The sequence below is a fragment of the Hetaerina americana genome, unplaced genomic scaffold (assembly GCF_022747635.1).
Source record: "Hetaerina americana unplaced genomic scaffold, ioHetAmer1.1.p SCAF_161, whole genome shotgun sequence".
Classification (NCBI taxonomy): Eukaryota; Metazoa; Arthropoda; class Insecta; order Odonata; family Calopterygidae; genus Hetaerina; species Hetaerina americana.
The window spans coordinates 313,906-330,033 of NW_027286721.1; the positions used below are offsets into that span (position 1 = coordinate 313,906).

General features: G+C 40.1%; 1 protein-coding gene across 1 annotated transcript in view; it reads left to right on the forward strand.

Moving 5' to 3' along the window:
- Positions 1–509: 509 nt before the first annotated feature.
- The window catches only part of Rpn1 (regulatory particle non-ATPase 1), a 52,341-nt gene continuing 36,722 nt past the window's right edge, over positions 510–16,128 (forward strand). Inside the window, exons 1-4 of the mRNA XM_071584189.1 lie at positions 510–624; positions 1,191–1,247; positions 4,635–4,921; positions 11,794–12,018. Of these exons, the coding sequence (XP_071440290.1) occupies positions 547–624; positions 1,191–1,247; positions 4,635–4,921; positions 11,794–12,018 (647 nt within the window). The 5' untranslated portion in view covers positions 510–546. The remainder of the gene's footprint in view (positions 625–1,190; positions 1,248–4,634; positions 4,922–11,793; positions 12,019–16,128) is intronic.

Below are 16,128 nucleotides of genomic sequence, written 5' to 3' on the forward strand. Positions count from 1 at the left end.
GCTGAAGAATAAATAGACAAAGTAACGAACGAGGAAGTACATAGAAGAGCAGAAGAGGATATAACCATATGGAGAACTCTACGGGAAAGGAGAAATAGATAGATTGGACATTCATTGAGGCACAGTGAATTAGGAATATAATAGAAGGGAAGATTGCACGAGGAAGACCAAGAGACATGCACATACAGGACAAAATAAGGACGTAAAATACAGAGGGTATAGACATTAAATAGAGTAGAATAAATGGCTGCAGTAAACCAATCCTAGGATTGAAATACTGATGAGGATATATGAGATACGATTTCAAATCAAAATACGGAAAACCTTCGCTGTTTGCCTGCACGTATTTTATCTGGATAAACTAAAAAACAGATGTAATAAATATGGACATTTAAATGTCCTCTCGAAATGATATCGTACAATCGATAGAAGCTCAATTCGATAGAATCGATTGTAACATTGCGAGTTTCACATCTTCGATATATATTTAGCTGACTCTTTCCGTGTTGCTTGTTTCAAGAGTGACTTGTGAAATCGGCGTTCAAGATGTCAGCAAGTTTAATTAAAGATGCTAAGGCAGTGAAAGATAAGGATAAGAAAACCGAGGAAGAGAAGAATGAATTGGTAAGTTTTCTCTTTGTTATCTCCAGTGTGATTTTATGTTTAATGTTTTGTGGTTGCTGTGGTTTGCGTACGTTGATGGCCGTGCCTCATAGTATTTGTTGCTATTATTCAGTCATTCATTTTCGATCTACTCATCATTCGTGATATATTAATCAACCTAATGGTTTATATGCTGGAGTTAAAAGGGTATAAGGTCCGAAAATTGAAGTTACTACGGTCTACCGGTTATAAATGACAATGGAATAATCATAATGTACCCACGTTCTTACGGTTTTAATTTCTTTTTTGAAATCATTTTCACTGATCGTGACCGAAATTTGTTGTTTTATTTCTTAAATGTTACATCAGCTGAATCTTTTTAAGATCGTTTAACGTAATTTAATATTTTTTTGTATATATCCTTGTCAGTCTTCATAACTAACCATTTCTTATATATGTCATGTTTGTACTGTTTCTTGGCAATTCACACAATTTTACTATGTCAGTTATGCCAGATCTTTATAAGATTTGAAGATTGAGCTTGTGTAAATTATGAAAATCATCATTTATATTTTCATTTTTTTCAGTCTGAAGAGGATAAGCTGTTACAAGATGAGCTGAATTTATTAGTTGAAAGATTAGTGGTAAGTGCTTGTTAACATTTGAATTGTACACTATATGTTTTTGCCCTAAGAGCCTCAATGTGTGATGCTGATTTGAGTGATCATTTTGATTAATACAAGAACTGTAAGACTGCTAAATAGCACGCTGTCATGTGCGAGTGTGCATATTCGAATTTTGATTTATTGTTGCTGTATTTATCAACAATTTTTTTGTTTTTTAACCCTGTGTTAATTTTCAAAGTAATGTGTACTGAGTAAACTTACTTTCGTCTTCAAAAGTTCAAAAACACATTGCCAGTTTGGCAGCCACGTAGAAAGTGGAATTTAGATTCTTATAGAGGTTGGAAGGCTAATATTTCCGTATGTTCTGTGGGAAAACATTTACTAAATTGACTAAAAATAAGATTCGGCTTTTCCTTATAGCAATGATGATTCAGCTAATAAAATATCGTGCTTAATTTTAAAACTAAATCATGAATTTCGTCCATCACATGTTGCGCATGATATTCAATGCTTTCCGGCGAGTAAAGAGAAGTTCTACCATAATGATTAGTCTAACTGACTTAAGAAAAGGATCTCGGAAATCATTTTTTTTAAGTTAGTATTTTATATTCTTCCTTGTAGACATGCAGTATTAGAGCAAAAAGATTAGGGTTTCATCATGTTTCGAGCAAAATTCAAAATAAGTGTTAAGATATTGATTTTCACCGAAAAGGAAAGTTAATTTAAATATTTTAACCATGCGCAATGTATATATATACGTATATATAAAGTCGTACGTTTGACAGCGATGTATATTCGTATAATTAGGCATATTACATTAGCCTGTTCTGTAGCAATGGCCATTCTGCTCTAACCGTTCTCCATAACTACTGTTGTTTACATTGTTGCGCAAGGCTTACTTTGTTTATATTCTATTTATTCCCGCTTAGTGATGTTTTATTGTTTGCTGCGCGCATATTTATTTAGAATACTCGGAGAAAAATTGATATGCTTTCCGATTTTGCCTTATTAAGTAATCCTAGAGCATTATTTAAAGATGATTATAGATTAAAAAGTGTATCGGAAGGGCATGGCGATACTATTTTCGTCTTGAATATTATTGTAAGGAGAATTTTTAAGGAGAAAATTGCCGAAAATTATAAACAGTATTGCTTGCTCTGCCTTTTCTGTTTTCCCTTCTATCCCTCGTCCCTCTCCCTATTGTGGGGGGGGGGGGGGGCTACCTAAAGCGTTGGGTCAGACGATGTGTCCTCGGGGGAGGAAACAGTCGTATGTAGCATGTGATAGTGGAATTTTGCCTTCATACTTTTCAAATTCTAATTTGTCGAGTTATTGAATAGATTTCTTATTGCATACTAAGGTGCCAATATCTGTTAGATGGTAATATATGGGGATCAAGATGGTGCGCTGGCTAACGTCCTGGCTTCCCACCCACCGGGTTCAAAAATCCTGGTGGTGTTGAATATTTTTCAGTGGTATCCCTACTTGAGGTGCTTTGTGGAGGGCACTTTGAGTGAGTATGCCGTCCGTTGGATGGGACGTTTAACTGATTGACCCCTTGGCACCTTTTGTAAAGAGTAGGCTAATGTCGACGCCGGGTTTCTCTCTCCACCCTTCATCCTTTCCCTATCCATCCCTAATGGCGCAAATGACCTCAGCTTTCAGTCGCCTCCCCTAAATACTACTACTATATGAAAAATATAGGGGATCGAGATGGTGCGGGGGCTAACGTACTGGCTTCCCACCCTGAGGGCGCGGGTTCAAATCCCGGCGGTGTTGAATATTTTTCAGTGGTATCTCGATCCCTACTTGAGGTGCTTTGTGGAGGGCACTTTGAGTGAGTACGCCGTCCGTCGGATGGGACGTTAAACTGCGGACCCCTTGGCGCCTTTCGTAAAGAGTAGGCTAATGCCGACGCCGGGTTTCTCTCCACCCTTCATCCTTTCCTGTCCATCCCCTATGGCGCAAATGACCTTAGCTGTCGGTCGCCTCCCCTCAAAACTACTACTACTACTTCCATGAAAAATATATATATATATATATATACATATATATATGTATATATATATATACATATATATATGTATATATATATATATACATATATATATGTATATATATATATATATATACATATATATATAAGTGGGTAGAGCGTTGGACTGCTGACCGGAGGGTCCCGGGTTCGATTCCCAGGCAAGGCACTCTAGGCACCTGCAGCTCTACCCAAGCTAAAGTGACTTTTCGGGTACCAGGTCTTCCTGGGGAACCATAACCAACACAGGGAAAGGAACTGGCCCCCCTACCCTGATGCGTGAATTTTCACACGCCGTAAATAGGGCTTAGTACCGGGTGATCTCTACCATCACCTACTAAACCGACCTTCGGGTTGATTACTGTGTTTATGGTTGATATATATATATATACATATATATGTACACAAAATATATATATATGTTTTATTTATATATGTATATATATTCAAATCCTGGCTGTGTTGAATATTTTTCAGAGGTATCTCGATCCCTACTTGAAGTGCTTTGTGGAGGGCACTATGAGTGAGTACGACATCCGTCATATGGGACGTTAAACTGCAGACCCCTGGCGGCCGCCTTTCGTTATTAAGAGTAGGCCAATGCCGACGCTGGGTTTCTCTCTCCACCCGTCATCCTTTCCCCATCCATCCCCTAGTGCCGCAAATGACCTCAGATGTCGATCACAGCCTCCCATAAAATACTACTACTATATGAAAAATATATATATTTATATATATATACACAGATATATATATATATATACATATATATATATATATTATATGTCAAGATATATTCATATGTATATATATATATACATATGTATATGTATATATATATATATATATATATATATATATATATATATATATATATATATATATATATATATATAAGTGGGTCGCGGTAGTCCAGGGGGTAGAGCGTTGGACTGCTGACCGGAGGGTCCCGGGTTCGATTCCCAGGCAAGGCACTCTGGGCACCTGCAGCTCTCCCCGATCCATCCCCGATGGCGCAAATGACCCAAGCTGTCGGTCGCCTCCATTAAATATTACTCCATGGTATATATTTGTGTTGTATTTGCATGCCATGTGTTGATTTTGCTTGTGGTTTTGTACCGTTTAATTGGTTCTGGCCTAACACCCCCTGCCGCACACCTTTGCGGTGACTTGTGGGGTATTGTATAGATGTAGGCAAAAAGATGGAGATTTTTAGTGCATTGAATCAAGTGAAGCACCTCACTTTAATGGAACACGCTCTATATTTAAGTGTGTCTGCTTCGTTTGGATTTGATTATCCAGAGATCTGTTTCCCCCTCGTATCCTAATTAGACCTCTTCTTTCTTTCATTCCTGGCGTGGACGCTCAAGGAGAATGACACGAGCCAGCATCCCCTCGCCCTCTCAAGCCTCCGGGACCACATCCGGGCTTCAACCACTTCTATGACCAACGTCCCTAAGCCCCTCAAGTTCATGCGCTCCCACTACGACACGATGAAGGAGGTGTACGACAAGATTGACGTGGCGGAGACCAAGTCGGCGTGCGCGGACATTGTGTCGGTGCTGGCCATGACGATGAATGACACTCGGGATTGCCTCAAGTATCGTCTCCGAGGCTCTCAGGGGGAAATAGGCCTCTGGGGGCACGAGTACGTCAGGTGAGTCGCCCCCTTTGCCCGCAGACGCATTGCCCATGAAGACATAACCCCTTGAGGACGGCCTTTGTTTTTCGAAAATATTAAATTACGTTAAATGATCTTAAAAAGATTCAGCTGATGTAACATTTAAGAAATAAAACAACATATTTCGGTCACGATCAGTGAAAATGCATTCAAAAAAGAAATTAAAACCGTAAGAACGTGGGTACATTATGATTATTCCATTGTCATTTATAACCGGTAGACCGTAGTAACTTCAATTTTCGGACCTTATATCCTTTAAAATCCAGCATATAAACCATTAGGTTGATTAATATATCACGAATGATGAGTAGATCGAAAATGAATGACTGAATAATAGCAACAAATCCTATGAGGCACGGCCATCAACGTACGCAAACCACAGCAACCACAAAACATTAAACATAAAATCACACTGGAGATAACAAAGAGAAAACTTACCAATTCATTCTTCTCTTCCTCGGTTTTCTTATCCTTATCTTTCACTGCCTTAGCATCTTTAATTAAACTTGCTGACATCTTGAACGCCGATTTCACAAGTCACTCTTGAAACAAGCAACACGGAAAGAGTCAGCTAAATATATATCGAAGATGTGAAACTCGCAATCCATCCCGTCTTTGCTTCAGTGCTTCAGCCGCCATCTGACGTTTCCATCTGAAATTTTGACCCTTTTAATGCTTTCTTCGGGACATTTGGTTGTTTGATCAAACTTTTGTGATCTATGGTGACTAGACAGTTGTGTCTCGGTGGAAAAAAATGAGAGTATCGATGTGGATTATCAAGACAGGAGTTGGTCGATCAAGTTACTTACAATGTAGGTGGGTACAATGTGTACGTATAGACCTGTATGCGTGTCAGAAAAGAAATACTCGGTTATTCCATGTACATTTTTTGTTAAACACGGCCCGGGTTTCACTTTCTTTCACTCTCGACTTACTAAGTCATGATGAATAACTGATCGTAGCACTTTTCCACTTGATAAAAATTTTGTATGTTTACGACCGGGTTTCGATGTATTACATCATCATCAGGTGACCAACTGAAGTTGTGTTCAAGCTTATATACCTTCCGGAAGGGGTGGAGAGGCATGGTAGGAAACGAGGGGGGGGTTTGGAGAGGGGGGAAAAGGAGGAGAAGGGGGTGAAGGGAAAGACAAGGGAGACATTTACAAGAAATAGCGGAAACAGCGTATTGACTTTGTTAAAAAACACGCACAGTATATAGTCTTTAGGGTTCAAAGTGATCCTGTCGGGTGGATGGCAGCAGTCTCCAATAAACCATCGGTGACCGGGACGGAACCAGTAGACCAGCTGGGTTTGGAGGCCAAGGATAAGGCCCTTCTGGAAGGGTGGTGGTGGAATACCCCCACTTAACTCACTCACTGGATTTAATTTACTCAATCTCAACACACACACACACATCTTTTCACACTCAATTTATTACTAAGCCATCATCAGGTAAAGGACAGAAAGACACAGAGGACTTTATGTAGTAGACAGAGAAGAGGAGGGGGGAGGTGTTTGAGAAGTGAAGGGGAAGGGAAACTGTTGTGTATGTTTGGGGTTAGGGAGAGAAGGTGGTTGGGTATGGCATCTAGGTGGGAAGAGAGGGGCTGTGTTTGGAACAGAGGGAGGTCCAGGAAGGAGGGAACTGGAGGAATACATCAGACCATTAACTAACATACCCTTATGATGACAGCTCTTTGAAATTCCCAACCGTTCCAAGTCATCTAATCTTAAGCCTTTTTCTCTCTAAATGTAGGATTTTAGGGACAAAATCACTGGAGTGGTTGTTTTCTCCAAGGTGCTGGGCAATATCGGAAGAAATATTACCTGTTTTTAAAACAGGTTTCCTTTTTAATGTTGTAAAAAAAATAGGAGGGCAATTAAACTAGAGCAGGTAGAACAGTTAACGTATCTCGGTAGTGTTTTGGACCAACACGGTATCAAAGTAGTGGGGACGTAAGGAGAAGAATTGCGCTATTAGGCAAAGAGACTTTGACACAAGGAGGAGGGAGTTGATGATGGGGACGTTGAGTAAGGATGTTAAGAAAAGACTGGTTAGAAGACTTTGATATGGAGCGTAGTTCTATGTGTGGCAATGGAAACGTGGTCATTGAAGCAGGAGGATAGACGTAGATTGGAGGCTATTGTAGATATGTGGGTGTGGAGAAGAATGGAGAAGGTGAAATGGACAGAGAAGAGAACAAATAAGGAAGTACTTGGTATGGTATGAGGCGAAGAGAGGGGTTTGTTGGGAGATATTACTAAGGAGGAGGCAGGAAAAGTGGATGAAGGGGGTATTGACCGGCAATAGTGGGATGTTGAAGACTGTAATTGAGGGCAGAATGTTAATGGCAAACGAGGAAAGGGAAGGAACAGGACAGGAATGTCTTAGAGAGGGAATGAAGGGAGGAAGAAAGTACTGAAGAGATGAAGAGGGACCTGATGTAGAGTAGGATGTTGTGCTTTGCTAGGGGTCACAAATTATTAAATTAGTAATTTTGTCCATCCAAAAACCTACCTTAACCGGTAGATTACCTAATAATAATAATAATATTTCCTTTAAACAATCACTGAAATTCCTCCTGGTTTGCCCCAATGTATAAATAGCAGAGCACTCACAACACAATTGATTAACTCCACTCCTTTCCACTATGGGAATTTGGTCTCTGCACTTGGATAAAAGGTTCCCTTAGTTGGCTCTATTATAGAAGACTGGTTTAATAATTTTTTCTGCAAAGGATATGTTGAGTTTACGGGATAAATTCCCCAGAAAGAGAATTCTTTTCCATTTCGAGACGTCTTTCTTGGTGGGTTGATTTGAACATTGATTTGACTGCTATTTCCTCTAATTTTTTCGACTAATTGGGAGCAAAATCCATTGTTTTCAGCCATCATTTGTATTATTTTAAGTTCTTTTGGGCTATTTTGTGGAGGTAAAGGAATGCTAGTCAAACTGTGGACCATGGAGTTGAATGCTACTGATTTTTGTGGGAAATGATGTGTATAGATGTGGAAAAAATTGATATGATCTGTGCAGGTATTATTTTTAGCTGAGTGTTGTGACGTCCCCGTTAGCCCATAGCAGTTAAGATTTCTACAGCAGTCCCACAAGATTGATATTAAAATGTACGTTAGCTAAGGTGTATGCATATTAATGAGTTATTTACAAAGTTCCTTCAATGAAACATTGAATCTCTTTTGATAACTGCTGGCTCTACTAAATAGTTACATTATCAAACTTTTGTGATAAAGGTAAATGTTTGCTATGCCTAATTAATTGCAGGGTTTACAGAATATTGGGGTTTAAATTAATATCAAAGTTAAGAGTATTTGCGAAATTATTTTTGCACAAGCTTTGAATTTAAAAAGATTAATATTTGAGAGTTATATGGATTAATGAGGTTAACATAGAAAATTGAGGTTTGTAGAAAATATAGAGATTTAATTTATATCCAGGTTTATGGAAAGCTAAACTTACATAAAACTTGACAATTGGAAGGAAAAAATATGGTATAGAGTCTTGATTTCAGTAAATGATAAGGATTCGACTTTTTCAGAGACAAAATTCATTGGATAATTTCAGTAGGAATGACTTCAATTAAGGATTTCCGGTGACTATTCATGGTGAAAAATGATTTTGTTGAGCGATTTCTGTCCCAATTTACGAGGTTTGCCATTTATACTTTAAGTCTTGACATTACTTAAGGTGCCATTTGACGTTACCGTCTGAAATTTTGAACCTGGCAAAGCAGAAACCTTTTCTTTGGCAGTAAAAACCTAATCACAGATCGCATTTGATGAGTCACAGGCTTTTCTGTTGCATTGGTTGTCCCACTGTGGTTGCAAAGTGTAAAAGAACCACATGCTATCACAGACGGGTGTGTGGACTGAGTGTGGGGACGTTTTAGACCCCCTGGGCCTTACCACCGCTTTGCTACATCGAAATGTACGGTGTGTGTGTTCAGAAAATATGGGGAATTTTTTAAATTAAGCCGGTTTGGATGGTCCGATTGTCGAAATTATGTTTTTATTATAAATATAATTAATAAAACAAAATATAAATATATATATATATATATATATATATATATATATATATATAAAATATAAATAAAAATAAAACATGTGATATATTATAAATATATCACATGGCCCTAAAGTGTGATAAAATTTTCAGCTTCGTTCATTGTTTACTTAGTCTTTGGCGGACAGTCTAAGGTTGGAGATGTGTTTTTATGAGTGCGGGGTGATTTAGTTTGATGAAGAAATGGATCAAAGAATTTTTTAATCAAATTTTGGATCGGAGTATTAAAAAATTACCGTTATTTTATGAAGACATCTCGAAGGTATTCATGTAAAAACCATTAAAAATCTTGAATGCTTTGCAAATATCTGTACCGTCAACATTTAGACCTATGAATATATGTACATTATGCCTATGGAATGTTTTAATCTTGTCCTGACTTGTAACTGGAATGTATTCACCTCATGTATAGCGACTGTGGCTTCTTACTTTTATGAATTTCCCGATTGTCCGAGGTAGTTACGTCTATATCTGTACGGGAGTCTATCTCCGTTATCATATCTTTCTCATCTAACCTACCTAAATAGTGTGGGGCCGTAATATTTACTAAATTGTGTTGTGCTACGGTCTGTAATTACAAGGTTAGGGCATGGAAACAGACGATACTGGTCTTTCCATGCATGTATCTATGCCTACAATCTACGAGGGTCATCCGGAAAGTGGTACCCGTTCGTGAAATAAAGACACAAAAGTAAATATTAACAAACATAAAAAATTTTATTTGAAAGAGGATACTTTAAACTACTTCTCAACATAATCTCCAAGCAAATTAAGGCATTTGTCATAACGTGTGACAAGTTTCTGTATTCCTGCTGCATAGTCCTTCGCCGCCAGCTCATTGAGATGCGCGAGGGACCCATCTTGCACAAATTTTTGCATAATGCAGATGGTGTTTAACAATTTCATGAACAATTGTTCGAGAAACATTGGGAAAATGCTCACAGATGTCATCAATTGTGACGCGCCGATCGTTCCTCACGAATTCGTCAACTGAGCTCACCAGTTGGTCTGTAATGACAGACGGTCTCCCCGAACGCTCATCGTCGTGTGTGTTCCCCCTCCCCATGTTGAAGTTGCGACACCACCGCCGAACAGACGACTCGTCCATTACATTGTCTCCATACACATCCTTTAATTGGCGATGAATATCACATGGGCGAACGTTTCTTGCATTGAGGAATTTAATCACTGCCCTCACTTCACAACTGGCGGCGTTCTCAATTTTTTTAAACATTGTAAACAATCACAGAAACAACACAGGCAATGCTAGCGTCACGCAACTTGGCTCAGAGAAGGCAGACAAGCCACTGAAGCTATCTGACCTCGTCCAGCGGCTACTCGCGTCGTCAGCACTTCATGCGGCACGAACGGGTACTACTTTCCGGATTACCCTCGTACATATGGGATGTGTAAAGAAAATAACCCAAATTTTTTAATTTCCTGGGTATGGAGAGCCTGATTGTCAAAATTTTGTTTTTATTATGTTGGTGTACATCCTCCTAAATTGTGATAAAATTTTCAGCTGAGTACATTTTCACTTTTTGTCTTTGGCTGTTGCTAAGCGTAGATATTCCAAAGAAACTGCGGGAGATGCCGCAACAGTAACTTTTAACGGAGTCATCCGCTAATGTGCATTTCAATGCAACAATTTCAGAGTGTAAAAATCATTCGCCTTGACTGGGACTCGAACCCAGATCCCTCAATATCCGGTCGAGTGCTCTAGCCACTTAAGCTACCAAGGCGTCCTCTTAAACTCTGAAATTTTGGGGCAATTGGGGAAAATTGTTGCATTGAAATGCACATTAGCGGATGACTCCGTTAAAAGTTACTGTTGCGGCATCTCCCGCAGTTTCTTTGGAATATCTATGTATGGTATTTCGTCACAACATCTAGTTCCTTTAAAAGCCCCAAAATTTCAGAGTTTAAGAGGACGCCTCGGTAGCTTAAGTGGCTAAAGCACTCGACCGGATATTGAGGGATCTGGGTTCGAATCCCAGTCAAGGCGAATGATTTTTACACTCTGAAATTGTTGCATTGGGAAGCCTAGATATGTTTTTATTAGCTCAGAAAATTTCTTTGCTTAAAAGAATAGATCAAAGAATTTGTAGGGACATGTAGACCCTTTAGGTCTTACCACCGCCTTGCTAGGTCAAAGTGTAAGGTGTTTCCCTCCACCCTTCATCCTTCCCCGTCCATCCCCTCTGGCGTAAACGACCTCCACAGTCGGTAGTCTCCCGTAAAATACTACTACTACTTGAGTTGCACTTTCCCCGAGATTAAAACAAACAATTTTCAATGCATAAACTCATTGCTTGTCTATAACACCTTAATTCTCACCGTAGTATAAGTATTTGCGTACAGCAAGCATGCTCTGCTAGCTTGGACAAGAATCGCTGTTGTGCAGAGACAAGTGAAGATTGGGGCACGAGCAAGGTGGTGTTTTACCTCTCACAGATGCCACTCGAAGGCAACATGTCTTTGATTGCGATCCGTGAAGCGGTTCTTGCGTAGAAAGACCCCAGTCTCGTCTTATTTCTGTACAGACCTTGTTCGTATGGTCGACTGGGAGACCGTCAATGGGAATTTTTATAGTAAAGAAGGCAATAGTAACGAACTACTGCCTGTGGGCCACAAAATTTCAGTAATGTCAATAGGATTGGTACCTCAACAAGGTTTATAATGGTTGATGAACCACAAAGATGTCTGGCCACGGTACGGTAGCCTCTGCTTGGCGTATCTTTGACGGTATTGGTTCTTTCAGGCATTTGGCCGGGGAAATAGCGGCAGAGTGGGCCGACCTCTCTCCGGAAGACACGGAGATGAAGGTACAGCTGGTGGACCTGGCACGGGAGATCGTGCCGTACAACATGGCACACAATGCCGAAGCGGAGACCTGTGACCTCCTCATGGAGATAGAGCGACTGGACCTTTTGGAGCAGTACGTCGATGAGAGTGCCTACCCTCGGGTCTGCCTCTACCTCACTAGGTGAGCTCTCTGGTTTGGTTTCGGCACGGTTGTGGTATGGTGCCGGAATGGCATGGGTGGGGTACCTATTGTTTGGCATGCCGTCACCAGCAAGTGTGCTGGAACCTGTCCATCTCGAGTAAATTATGGATTAATATCGAATTTAAAGACTTGTGCTTTGACAAATTCCAAAGAAACTGCGGGAGATGCCGCAACAGTAACTTTTAACGGAGTCATCCGCTAATGTGCATTTCAATGCAACAATTTCAGAGTGTAAAAATCATTCGCCTTGACTGGGATTCGAACCCAGATCCTTCAATATCCGGTCGAGTGCTTTAGCCATTTAAGCTACCGAGGCGTCCTCTTAAACTCTGAAATTTTGGGGCAATTGGGGCATCTAGTTCCTTTAAAAGCCCCAAAATTTCAGAGTTTAAGAGGACGCCTCGGTAGCTTAAGTGGCTAAAGCACTCGACCGGATATTGAGGGATCTGGGTTCGAATCCCAGTCAAGGCGAATGATTTTTACACTCTGAAATTGTTGAACTTGTGCTTTGATTTAATTACCTAATTGTGAGAAACTGCAGGAAATGCAGCGGCTGTAACTTGTAATGAAGTCATTACGCTGAGTGTATGTCATTTGTGGCTATAATTTGAGGGTATAGCAATTGTCTGGTGGATCATTTTATACTCTGTGACATTGTGGGGATGTTGTAATTATCTAAATATTTGACCGTACAGGATAGTTTGATTAGATTGGGGAGTATTCAATTGCTAATTGCATCGAAATTGCCATTTATTAAGTTATAATAACAATTTCAGTGAGTAGAAATTGTTTAACTTAGGAAAAATACTATCTTTGCTTTCTACAAAATAAACTTTATTGGTCGACCAGTTTCATTACACTGTAACATATTTCAGTCCTGAGGATGTTACAGTGTAAACGAAACCAGTCGACCAATAAAGTTTATTTTGTAGAAAGCAAAGATAGTATTTTTCCTAAGTTAAAAATGGAATTCTACAAAGTTAAGGCCTCAACCATTCAGTGCAGAAATTGTTTGGTGATGGATTTGTACCCTCTGACGTAGTTGGCTTTGTAAGTAGGAAGGTAGGCTGAAACCTAATGCATACGTGCTTGTAGACTATACAAACGAAATGACCTCCAGAAGCACTCCTGGTCTGGTGGCATGTGGAAGTCACATTCTTTCTCAACACGCATATGCACAGGTTTGAAGTTGCCACATTATTCATCCAGTGTAGTATTTTGAGAAGCAGGAATATGGAGATGTGTTCCAGTGTGCTATATGTCAGCATGGTGAGTTTAAACAGCGGGTTGTTAATGAATTTTTGCCTTCACCCCATTGTCCGAAGGTGTAATGATTATCCTTTGAGGTGTCTCTCTTGAGTTGAGAGGAAAAACACGTAAAAATCACAAGATTAGGGGAACAAGGAGGGTTTTGTTTGTTCTCTGTCCATAGGACGGTGTGGTGCATAGATATATCACGGTATTATCACAATGTTCAGCAATGAAGCTGACACGTTCCACATTGGATATTCAAAATATGGTTTGCGATAGGCTTTTGCTAAGTGATTCGCCTTTGGTCATTTTGAATCAAATCTTCGACTGGTTTGCAATGTTTATCATCATAAAACATCACCATAATAAACAGCCTTATTAAACGACAATTGAATCTCATAGTAGGATTCACTTTTGAATGGTCACACTGTTTAAACTTGCAAATGTTGACATACAGGGTTCGTCTGGAAAATAAGTGTACTGAGCTCAGGAAAAAAAATTTATTACACTTTTACATATCTTAAGCTAATATTCCTCAAAATAGGACCCTTGTGAGTCGATACACTTGTTCCAGCGGCGTTCCCATTCCTGGAACGCTCCCGCGAAGGCATCATCGGGAACCTCTCGAAGACACGTCGTCACGGCCTCTTTGACGGCGTCCAAAGTCCCGTAACGCTAAAAAATTTTGCTTTATTATCGCTAAAACGTTCTTTAAAAAATGTGGATCATTTTTGCAGTGATCCGCAAGTTGTGTCGCGATTTCCAAACGATTGAGTCTTTGATCATCACTGAGCACTTTCGGCGCCAACTTTGCACAAATTTTTCGCATCTGTAATTGCTCCCTAATAATCTCGTGCACTATTGTTTTTGGCACATTACACTGTTCTGCTATCATCCGAAGACTAAGACGACGATCAGAGTTCAGTACATCGCGAACTTTTCGCACATTTTCGTCGGTGAGTGTCGTTGATGGGCGTCCAGGCCGTGGTTCGTCGTCGACCTCTTCTCTGCCCTCCACGAACATCTTGTGCCACCGAAAGATCATGTTTCTGGACATGGCTGACTCCCCGTAAGCCTGGTTAATCATACCGACAGTTTCGGTAGACGACTTCCCAAGCTTTACCGCAAATTTGATGGAATAACGCTGCTCCAAAAACTTCGGCATTGCGTTCCGTGACGTGGGTCGAAGCGTGGAGGTTCGCGTTAACAGAGCTCCTCACTACACCACAGCTCAGAGCCGACTGCCTTTTTCAGCGTCGCTTGCCAACATACCCCCCTCCAATCGCAGCCCGTCAGAGCGGTGCTGGGCGCGCCTGGAGCGGCGGGAAAAAATCAGTACACTTATTTCTGTATACTACCTTGATCAAAAAGGTCCCGGAATAACCACCGTGTGGCGCTCCCATCGTTCCGATTTGAGTTTTGTTTTTTTTGTTAAATTGGTACATCTGTTGTTGATATTCCCTTTAAATCTTAGTGTCATAACTTGACATTTGCAAAAGTTACGATCATTCAGGAGATCATTTTAAGTACTGATTGAATTGGAATTTTAATTTATATGGATATGTTTAACTTCCCTTGTTTTCCTGAGCAGTATTATGGCCGTTCATTGAATGAAGAACCCAGTGTATATTTCCGCTGTTCTTTATTTGCGTACAACCAGTTTCGAGACTTACGCGTCATCATCAGGTACAAATTAATCGAGTCGCTGTCCATTTATGTAGCATTCATGAGGAGGGAATAGAGTGGGGTTGCGATCAGCGTTGATGGGAAGCGGGAGAGGGGTATTAAGTGTCAGGAAAGGTGATTGGTTGGTTTAGAGTGGGTTGGGGGGCTTTGTCGGGTCTTTCCGTGAAGGAAAGGGGTACTTCCAGGATTGGGGAGGGGTATTCTAACAATAAATCGTTGACCAAATGACCCATTTTTAAATTCTTCCCGATTTCCAGCTCTTCCCACTTGTCCATCCTCATTCCTTTGTCCATTTGGTGTACGAGTTCCGGTTCTTCCCACGGGTGATGCTTGGGGAAGTGTGATTGCTTGAGGTCACAGTTTCTGAAGCAGCGTTCATGTTCCTCCGCCCGTGTTCTTAATGATCTCCCCGTTAAAACTATATATTAGAACAGGGGAAAGGTTACATTGTGTTCTTCTATTAATGAACTTGAAAGTTCCCAAAGTTGAGCTGGGAACAGTTGAATATTATCGTTGTTTTTCCATCAATAAAAGCATTAGCAACAAAGTTTTGTCCATGTGGGGTGCTGGAGAAAAATGTCCCTCGTTATAGCTGTCTGGAATTAAACAGCAGTCTGTTGTGTTGTCTTTTGTTCTTCTCTTAACCCTATTAGTGCGGCGGCCCGATATATCGGCTTTCGTATCCCTGGCGAAAAGTGCGGCGGGCCGATATATCGGCTCTTGCGTAGGCTATTGTTTAAATCGCTGTGACTTATGGTTTTTTCTTTAATAATTTATGCTTTTTGTGCTATCGATAGGTTGAATTCCATAGAATTACGTAACTAATTTTTTAATTTTTTATTAGCAATTCTAAATGCTTTTCAAAAAGTATAATTCTTATTATAATATTTCGTTCAGTTTTGTACATGTCGGGAAGCTCACCCTAATTGTTTGCTCGTTTTTTTCTGAGTGGTTTTTCCACTATGAAAAGCCACTGAAAGGCTACTAATTAACCTGTGTTCATCTGTAATCTCTTGAATGTGTTGTGGTGTTGATATATAACTGCTTATTCAGACTTTGTTGATACGATGGAAATGAGAGCACTGCTTTGTAATCATTTTGGTTTCTCTTGCCGTCCATCCTATCCAATCATTCACGCCCTGTGTAATGGAT